The sequence below is a fragment of the Bubalus bubalis genome, chromosome 3, assembly GCF_019923935.1.
Source record: "Bubalus bubalis isolate 160015118507 breed Murrah chromosome 3, NDDB_SH_1, whole genome shotgun sequence".
Classification (NCBI taxonomy): domain Eukaryota; kingdom Metazoa; phylum Chordata; class Mammalia; order Artiodactyla; family Bovidae; genus Bubalus; species Bubalus bubalis.
In genome coordinates, this window is record NC_059159.1 from 30,364,185 (window position 1) to 30,374,095 (window position 9,911).

The 9,911-nt window shown below is 49.4% G+C and overlaps 1 protein-coding gene across 5 annotated transcripts in view; it reads left to right on the forward strand.

The window, feature by feature from the left end:
• PMP22 (peripheral myelin protein 22) overlaps positions 1 to 8,623 on the forward strand; it is a 28,017-nt gene extending 19,394 nt beyond the window's left edge. For all 5 annotated transcript variants that reach the window (XM_006079433.4, XM_044939243.2, XM_044939242.2 and 2 more), the window contains exons 4-5: positions 600 to 740; positions 7,304 to 8,623. In XM_006079433.4, the coding sequence (XP_006079495.1) occupies positions 600 to 740; positions 7,304 to 7,467 (305 nt within the window). In that variant the 3' untranslated portion in view covers positions 7,468 to 8,623. The remainder of the gene's footprint in view (positions 1 to 599; positions 741 to 7,303) is intronic.
• Positions 8,624 to 9,911: the final 1,288 nt, after the last annotated feature.

The window sequence follows — 9,911 nt, forward strand, 5'->3', positions numbered from 1 at the left end:
AATAAAGCATGCTCTTCCCATCAGCATCTTCTTCCAACGTTCTGCAAAATTAGTCTTGGCTCCAACATAATTTTCTTCCTCCCAGCCATCCCCAGGATCTCTCTGACTCCTTGGGGGATGCTGACATTTTGAACGGTGGTTTGGAACTATTCTCAGAATCCAGGGGTTCCAAGAAGCCCTTCAAACCCCCTGAGGACAGAGAGAGAGAGGAGGCAGAGGGCAGGGTTCAGAGCCCCTTGAACACATGCATATCTGTGTAAGTAACTCATTTGGCTAAAGGACTGGAAGGAAATTTAATATATTTTAACTTGATTTTAGCTCCTTGTGGTGGGACTGAGTATTTTCTTACAGCCTTTTCTTAAAATGTCTACAATTAAACATATATTAATACCTCTTTTTTTTTCCTCCAAAAGAAAGCATGAAATCAAGAATGACTTTTAAGAGTGGGAAAGTGAAGAGCCTGAGTTTCATTCAGAAGAGGGCTGCTGCTCCAGGGGGTGGGTGTGGCTTTCTGCTGCCCAGGCCACGCCCCCTGGCAGAGCCCCGCCCCTCTGGCTGGCCCGTGCCGCCTTTTCCTAACCCCGTGTCTCCTCCTCTAGAATGGCTACAGTCTGTCCAGGCCACCATGATCCTGTCCATCATCTTCAGCGTTTTGTCTCTGTTCCTGTTCTTCTGCCAGCTCTTCACCCTCACCAAGGGCGGCCGGTTCTACATCACTGGGGTCTTCCAGATCCTCGCTGGTAAGTTGGAGAGGACCAAGTCCCCGTGGGGGCTAGGGTCCCCCAGACTGCATGCAGGATGGCCAGCCAGGTGGGCGTGGCTCCAGAATAACTGACGTGCGTGAGTCCTCCCCCTGGATGGATTTCATACAGCACAGGGGTGTGTGTGGGTGTGAATCTGGAAACTCTCCATGGAAAGGGGTACATGGGGAATAGGACTTGGGGGCTCTGGAAGGAGGGTCCCTAACCGTTGGACAGAGCTACAGTCCAGGATGCATCCTCGGAGGTAAATGTTGAAAGTGTCCATAGAGCAGAGGCCAGTCTGGAGGCTGGATTTCTGTAGCTAACATTGTGTGCCCTGGGAAGCACCCCTGCTCCAGTGTGGAGATGGCCCCTATGTACTGCCCAGATTGCTCTAGGGTACGTGTCTCCCTCTCTAAGCAGTGGTGGAGCCACCTGCCAAATCTTTCTCTCCTTTACTCCAGTCCCTGGGGTCCACTGGGCTCCTGTTTACCAGCATCTTCCTTTTGTGTAACATGTAATGCATGGTCAGTTCCAGACATGGGGCCATGACACCAAGGTCTTCTCTGCCCCCTCCTGAACTGCCTCGAGCAACTCCCTTCGCACAGGTTATTCACACGGTCTGTGTGCAGAGTCCTAGACGTGACGCCTTCCTGCTCTTGTCTCTGGATACTGGCCCTTGTCTCACTTTGTTGCCTCTTATCCTTCTGTCCATCGATGACCAGCTGACTGAGTCCTCAGGGCACCAGAGAGACATAGGAGGTGGATGTGGTGGATTCTGTAGTCCAGGATAATAACCCACAAACCCCGTATGTGCTGGAGTACATCTGGGGACTGTAAAGTATTCTCAATTCTGACCCCTGATTGGGCAGTGGGTAGCATCTCTTGTTTAGTTGCTGGATCACAAGCAGTCATTGGAGGGTTGAAAACAGCCCACGTGTCCTAGATGGATGGATGGACGGACAGGCAGATCTCATGGCTTATGCAGGGCTGTATGACAAGACACAGCCTCAAGTTGGACATCAACGACCCTTTTCTAGAAGACAGAGAGTTACCTTTCCCTGGAAAAAGGAAGTAAACTAGAAAACCGTTTCTCCTCAAATCCCTAAATGCAGCAGGTCAATGTGCACAGTTTGGAATTTCAAAGTCAAATAGAGCTTGGCTAGTTGCCCAGGTTTCATTGTACCAGCTAAGCTTCTCGGGTGTTTCCAGCTTTATTAAAGTACTAATTCCGCCGTGAGAAATCATCTCTGGGGATGTTAGGAGCAGAGACCATCAGTCACCCCATTTCTAAAAGTAACAGAGAACTAGGATGTATTCTGGGATTTCTTCTTTGGGTCCCTATTTACCGTTTGATATCAGAGGTGATCATCTCCTTTGTATCAATGACTGTGTCCTCAAGAAAAAGGGACACAGACGTAGGAAGCAGAAGTTTCATAAAATACTTATATTTACTCTGTACACTCTTGTTATGTTACTGATAAATAAGCTGAGACTAGGAGAGGCTACATGAAAGCGCAGCTCATGCAAGCACACTGGGATGTCCCCACTTCCTCCCATCCCACGTGGAATGAATATATTTAGAGATTCAGAATCCACTCCAGTTTTCAATGAACACAAGATCCAAGGCGGAAGCTACTTTTTATGTGATCTTTCATTGAACCTGATTGACCATGGAAGATGAATTCAAATCTACATCCTTTTTGATCCCCAAGGTCCCAAACATCTGTGATGAATGAGTCTATGTGTCAGAACTGATGAGTAGTCAGACTGAAAACGGAGTGAACTTATTACTGTTGAAGGGGCATCTCAAGGCAGGGAGTATGTTATTTTTTTTCCTCTGACATATTTTAGCTTAAAATTCTCTAACAGTGTCTTTTTAGCAAGGTCATTTTCAGTCAAAACTGGAGTCCAGAGATGAGTACTTCCTTGCAGCCTGAACATTCTTAGGCATTGAATGTTTCTAATATAAAGTTTATTTACTGATTCCTACTTGTTTCACCATTTGGATTCTTCTCCGAACTCAGTCCAAGCTGTTTGGTACTCTGCCACAAAAACCTCTGAATTTAGAAGCACTTGATTTGTTCTTGCATTATCCCTTCCAGATCTAGCTTCTTATCGCTCATGAGACTTCATTTTCGGTTATTGGTTTGTCAGCTTAGCGTCTGTCTGTGAATAGGAAGTTACTGAATTAGAAATGTTGATCCAGAATAGCAGGTGTACTCGATACGTCTAAGAGTGTTCCGTGCTTGTTTCCTCTGGGCAAAAGAACCCGAGAGCTGGTCTAAGAAACCTCAGCTCTCTAGAATGTTGCATTTGAACTTGCTGAAGCATCTTTCCACTCTAGTTGGGATCTAAGACAGTGGGGACTTCCCTTAGAGATTTCGTAACTTTTAGCATCTGACAACCCTGCTCTTGTGTGTTTCTCATCTCATGATCTAAAGGATCCAGTAACTAGGGAGATTGCAGACAGTGACTACAGTCATGCAATTAAAGGATGCTTGCTCATTGGAAGGAAAGCTATGACAAACCTAGACAGCATATTAAAAGGCAAAGACATCACTTTGCTAACAAAGGTCCATCTAGTCAAAGCAATGGCTTTTCCAGTAGTCATGTATGGATGTGAGAGTTGGACAATAAAGAAGGCTGAGCGCCAAAGAATTGATGCTCCTGAACTATGATGCTGGTGAAGACTCTTGAGAGTCCCTTGGACTACAAGGAGACCAAACCAGTCAATCCTAAAGGAAATCAACCCTGAATATTCATTGGAGGGACTGATGCTGAAGCTGAAGCCCCAGTACTTTGGCCACCTGATACAAAGAGCCAACTCATTGGAAAAGACCCTGATGCTGGGAAAGATTGAAGGCAAAAGGAGAAGACGGTGGCAGAAAATGAGATGGTTGGATGATATCACCAACTGAACGGACATGAATTTGAGCAAACTCCAGGAGACAGTGAAGAACAGAGGAGCCTGGCATGCAGCAGTCCATGGGATTGCGAAGAATTGGACACGACTGGGTGACTGAACAACAACAGCAACAAACTAGGGAGACAGTTCGGGGAGGGTTGTTGGTGACAAAGGCTGGTGATAGCCCGAGAAATTACCCCTAAATATCAAGGAGCAAATCAGAAAGCAAAAACAGCCAAGCAGTAAACAAAAAGAAGAGTAGAACGGAGTAAGGAAGGGAGGAAAGAAGGAAGTAGGTCCACAGTTGCGGGGTGCGGTCCACAGGCAGGTCGGCCACCGCAGGCAAGGTCCGCTCAGGGCTGGGCAGATGCTTCTTCAAATACTGCAACCTGTTGGGTGGAAGCCCCCAGAATCCGCTGAGCATCCCCGGGGCTGTTGCAGCTGGAGGGCCTGGCTATGTGGACTCCAGACACGCACCTGAGCGTGCAGGGAAGGCAGGTGAAAGGTTGTGTGGAGCTCTTTCACTGACTACAGACCTGGGAGCTGTCTCTGCCTGGCGCTGCCTGTCTTGCTGCATCATCCCTTCTCCACATATAATAAGCTGAGAATCTCACCTGTAAGAACTATCTTTCCTTGATTACATATTTCTCAGTTTGGCTGTTTCCTGAAGACGTTTCTAGAGGCACCCCGTCATCCTCTTTGGTGCTTCTCAATCTTAGCTGCACATCAGAATCCCATTTTTTTTTAAAGGGGCTGCTTTTAAAAAGGGCTTTCCAGGGGGCTCAATGATAAAGAGTCCGCCTGCCAATGCAGGAGACGTGGATTTGATCCCGAGGTTGGGAAGATCCCCTGGAGGAGGAAATGGCAGCCCATTCCAGTATTCTTGCCTGGAGAATCCCACGGGCAGGGGTGTCTGGCAGACTATAGTCCAAGGGGTCGCAAAGAGTCGGACACAACTTAGCTACTGAACAGCAACAAAAGGGCATTTAGAATAAAAACCTGGGGGAGGAATAAAAACCCAGTGCCCTTTCTGTTCTGAGTGGTTCAAAGTCGATTTAAGTCGGAGACCACGTTTAGAAACGCTGGTTCTGGGTGACTCATCCCAGCTGTCACCCTGGCCGGGCCAAGATGAGCATCTTGTAAGGCTGGGGGGTGATGTGTGAGGCTGCAGGGGTCACTCGGAGGCTGAGAGTGGAAGGAGGGACAGCGGCTTACCTATTCCACGGGAACCTTCATAAATGCATCCCCATCTACTGGTGGCTGAGAACGCGAGCCACAGTCCCCTTACGGGGGGAGGTGTTTGACTTTTCGGGATTCCTGTATGACACTGCGTGCTCTGTATTCCAGGGCACGACTGTTGCTTTGCACACAGACAGCCTCGTAATGATACATTCCCTAAAACATCAGTCTCCCGACAACAATAATTATCAAGTAGTGTCTCTTCTCTTTGGTTTGTAAGTGTACAAGCTTATGGCTTCTTGAAGCTAAGCACAAATTCCTTTACTTCTGAGATTCTCCCAGGGCGGATGTCACACAATTAAGCCATCGACTCAGTCACTGCACTTGTGCGTGCTGTTTCTCTTGCTCCCCCAGGTCACAGATGGAGGGTTCTCCCTTTGCTGTTTTTTGTTTGCTGGGGAATTCTGGGCCCAGCTGGTCCGCACAGGTGTCATGGCATTTCTCCATGCTGGGTGGACATGGGTCCCATCCGGAAGCCCTGCCAAGAGGCTGGGCACTATCCTACCCTTCAGATGCTCTGTTTAAACCTCCCTCTCCCTTGGTCAGGCCTCCCCTTTGAGAGCTCTGCCCTCATTAGGTAGGTCAGACAATGAATTAGCACACTTGAGGTGAGCCATGGACCTCGAGGCAAATACAGCGTGTTTCCAGCAGGTCAACACTGCACTTCCCCCCATGACAGTCCACCACCTACGACATCCCCATGGACACAGATGTCTTCACGTCTCCCAGGCTTTCAGGAGGTGGAAGGTCCTGGAGCTGACCCCCTGGGGGTCTCAGGCCTGCTGTGTGGCTCCCTCAAGGTGGGGGGGGGGCAATGCAGTGGGAGTCTCCTCTCTCGGACTTGCAGAAGGACAGTCTTATCGGGGTGCTGAACGTGACACATTCCCACCTCTGCACTTTGTTCAGACAGAGCCACAGTGTCCAGTGAAATAGCCCAAATAGCAGTGAGGTTAGATGTAGGTGGTCCAGCCTGGGGGGCCCTGGACCCACAGGCATCCCACATGCTTGCTGGACTCATAATAGAGTCACTTAGAGCCTGTCAAAGCCCCTGTGTTCAGGAGGGGACAGAGTGGCCTTTGTGCTGCTGGAGCTGGGGTGCTGACCTCACTGGACCCCTCCCCGCAGGGATGCTGACTGTCCCTGTGGGCAGGGACCGTCACGCTGGAACTTGCCTGCTGTGTGAGGTCCCAGGTGGAGGTTTTTCTTGTCCCTCCCACCCCAAAGGCTGCATGGTCAATAAAGCAGGGGTGGGCCGACCAGCCTGCCCATCTGAGACCTTCTTACCTTCGTCTGGGCTGCAGACCAACCTTGGGGGACCACGGGTAGCTGAAAGGGACCAAGCGCCATGAAGCTTGTCCGTGATGGCCTTCTCTCTTGGCTGTGTCCTTCCTCCTGTGTTCTTCCCCCACCACCCTGTTCCCCTCCACGTGTTCCTCTGTCTGCCTAGCAGTGCCCACGGGCGTTGTTGCTCTGTCTCTGATGTATTGATCCTGCCATGGGGGTCAGCACAGCCTTCTGCCCTGTGCTTGGCATGAGTGCCACTCAAATAATGATAAAGTGTCGCTTTCCATGGTTTCAGAGACCGCTACCACCCATCTATGGAACGCTTCACAGCTTCCAGGGGCTCCACAGCCAGCCATCCTTGCAAAGAGATGGACGGGCTTCTCTTGATACCTGAATTCTCACTGGTGCCCTCGTGTTGACTGGCCATGGGTGACAGTTAAGGGAGATGAAGCAGGAGAGAGGCTGAGGGGCCCGTGACCTGGGTCAGGTGGACTGGACACAGAGAGAGACTGTTTGCTGGTTCCTGTACCTTCCCCTTCCTCCTCACAGTTCTGGGTCTGGTGGCAGATTCCTGCTTGAGATGGACTTGCCTTCTCTCCCTGCAGCCTACATCCTTCTCCCTAAGAAAGAGAGAAGGGTGCCCTGGTGTGTGTGTGTGTGTGTGTGGTGTGGTGTGGGGTGTGTGTGTATATGTGTGGTGTGTGTATGTGTGGTGTGTGTCTGTGTGTGTGTATGTGGTGTGTGTGTGTATGTGTGGTGTGTGTGTGTGTGTGGTGTATGTGTCTCTGTGTGTGGTGTGTGTCTGTGTGGTGTGTCGGTGTGTGTGTGGTGGTGTGTGTGTGTGTGTGTGGTGTGTGTCTGTGTGTGGTGTGTGTGTGTGGTGTATGTGTGTGGTGTGTGTGTGTGTGTGTCTGTGTGTGTGTGGTATGTATGTGTGTGTGGTGTGTGTGTGTGTGTGTGTGGTATGTATATATGTGTGTGTGTGCAAGTGTGAGGTGAGCTGGAGTTTGGGGGAAGAGAAGAGTGGGTGGGGGAGGTGCCCAGGGTCTTGGGGAGTCTGGGTTGGGGGTGGTGCAGGGTCCCTGCCCCGTGGTGACCCCTCCCACTCCCAACTGGTCCCTCTCCTTCCCAGGTCTGTGCGTGATGAGCGCGGCGTCCATCTACACGGTCCGGCACCCGGAATGGCATTTCAACTCGGACGGCTCCTATGGCTTCGCCTACATCCTGGCCTGGGTGGCCTTCCCCCTGGCACTTCTCAGCGGTGTCATCTATGTGATCTTGCGGAAGCGTGAATGAGGCCCGGGGATGGGACGGCCGAGGCTCTGAGCTCACGTGGGGAGGGAGGAAGCAAACCAGAAGCCAGGAAAACAAACAAAAAAAACCAAGCTAGCCAAAAAACCCAAACTCAAACCAAACCAAACAGAAAGCAGCGCGGGGGGTGGGGGGGTGGTTAGTGTTGATTGAAGATGTATATAATACCGACGGTTTATAAAACCTATTTATAACACTTTTTACATATATGTACATAGTATTGTTTGCTTTATGTGTTGACCATCAGCCTTGGGTTGAACCTTAAAGTAGCTAAGGAACTTGACATCCTAACCATATAATCAAGCTCAGTTTTTTTTTTTTTTTCGTTTTTCTTTGTTTGTTTTGCCCAGAAAGAAAGAAAGCTCATCACGCCCCTTCCCCTTCATCTGAAAAAGTTACCTCCCTCCCACTCCACCTCATTTAGAAAACCAAAGTGTGGGTAGAAACCCTCAATGGCCCAAAGCCTTTAACTGTGGGTGACCCGCCGTGTGTCACAGACACGCGCTGCCCACGCCTCTGTGTGCAGCCTTACCTGCACTCAACAAAGCCCCCAAACTGGAGCCCTCGGAGAATCGCGGCTTGTGGCTTTGGAGTCCTTGCCCTGGAGAGGACGCGGTGTCCCAGTCGCGCGTCTAGCTTAGAAATCGGTGACAACAAACCTATGAAGTGGTGCTATGTATTTACCATTCCTTACGATCACTAATCATCTAAACGCCTCACTGGAAATTCAATTAACAATTTTACAACATAAAGCTGAATGGAGACCTGAATAATTCTGTGTAATATACATGGTTTATAACCGCTTTTGTACCTGGCTAGGCTGCTGTTATTACTATAATACGTAACAATGCACCGCCTTTATCACTCCCACATTTCCTTATGGTCGGAGCATCCGGACAAGCTTCTAGACCCCCTGGGACGGTGGGATCCCAGGATATGGCGGAGTCTAGACTGTCCTCTGCCTCCAAGGACTGTCTGGCAATGACTCGTACTGGCCACCAACTGTAGATGTATATACGGGGCCCTTCTGATGCCAAGACTCCAGACCTTGTTTTTTCCCTCTTTTTTTTGCTTTGCTTTTTCTGATTTTATACCAACTGTGTGGACTAAGATGCATTAAAATAAACATCAGAGTAACTCACTGAGCTCTCATGGGTTTTTGTGGGTGAGGGTGTGAGGTGTATGTTGGAGCAGATGGAAGAGGGTTGTGAAGCTGCTGTTGGGTAGATAATCTGGGTTGTAATTTGGTGCTAAGGAACCAGAATCTTCACCTTTGTCCAGGCTCCCAGGGGCATCTTACACCTTCTAGAAGCCTGTGCAAACATCTGCTAGCTGGAAAGGCTAGCCCTTGTGGCTGAAACAGACCCTACAAGTGGGCTGGAGGGACTCAAGTGTTATTTAGCTGAACCATCTTTCTCCTGTTCTGGTCTCTGATGACCCACATGGGGTCTGGAGCACCGCACACACTCACGTAATGTATGAGATGTTGGCATGAGCAGTGCCGGTCCCTAACCTTTGGGGGGGCAGGTGTGATCTGGTGGATTGTCAGTGGGTCATCTGCATGATGATGATCTGAGGCCAGACTTTCAGGTCAGACGTTAGTCAGAACCAACTCCTCCCCATGCCGTCCCCAGGGAGCCGGGTCACTGTGCCGTCAGCTCCAGGGTCCCAAGCTGTGTCTCACTCTCACATTTTCTTTTACTCAGTACGTTGAGATAACGATGACCTTGCTATTCTTCAGCATTATCCAGCACATATATTGATGGACATACTTCTTGATCTCCAAGGTGACATTTTAGTGAGAGGCACAGCAGAGAATTAACTATGTTACAATGTTGTTGTTGTTCAGTGGCTCAGATGTGTCTGACTCTTTGTGACCCCATGGACTGCAGCATGCCAGGCTTCCCTGTCCTTCAGTATCTCCCAGTTGGCTCAAATTCATGTCCATTGAGTCAATGATGCCATCCAACCATCTCATCCTCTGCCACCTTCTTCCCCTCTTTCCTTCAATCTTTTCCAGTATCAGGGTCTTTTCCAGTAGTCTTTGCATCAGGTGGCCAAAGTATTGGAGCTTCAGCTTCAGCATCAGTCTTTCCAATGAATATTCAGGGTACACATAAATTAGAGACCTTGGCTTTGAACCTGCCCTCTGCCCCTTACCAGCTATGTGAGGCCGGACAGTTTCCTTAAACTCTAAGGTTCTGTTTCCTTATCTGTGAGATGAAGATGCTGATTCCAAGCTTACAGGATTGTGGAGATTAAAAGGAGGTGATCAACGTGTATAAAACATTTAGCCTAGGGACCAGCAGGTAGACAACACTCTATAAATGAATGCTTATCCCCAAAGTCATGTTAGAGGTGTATTGGAAGATGTTGGCTGTTCTGGGGAATCAATACCTACATATTAGAATCGCCTGTGCAGGGCTCAC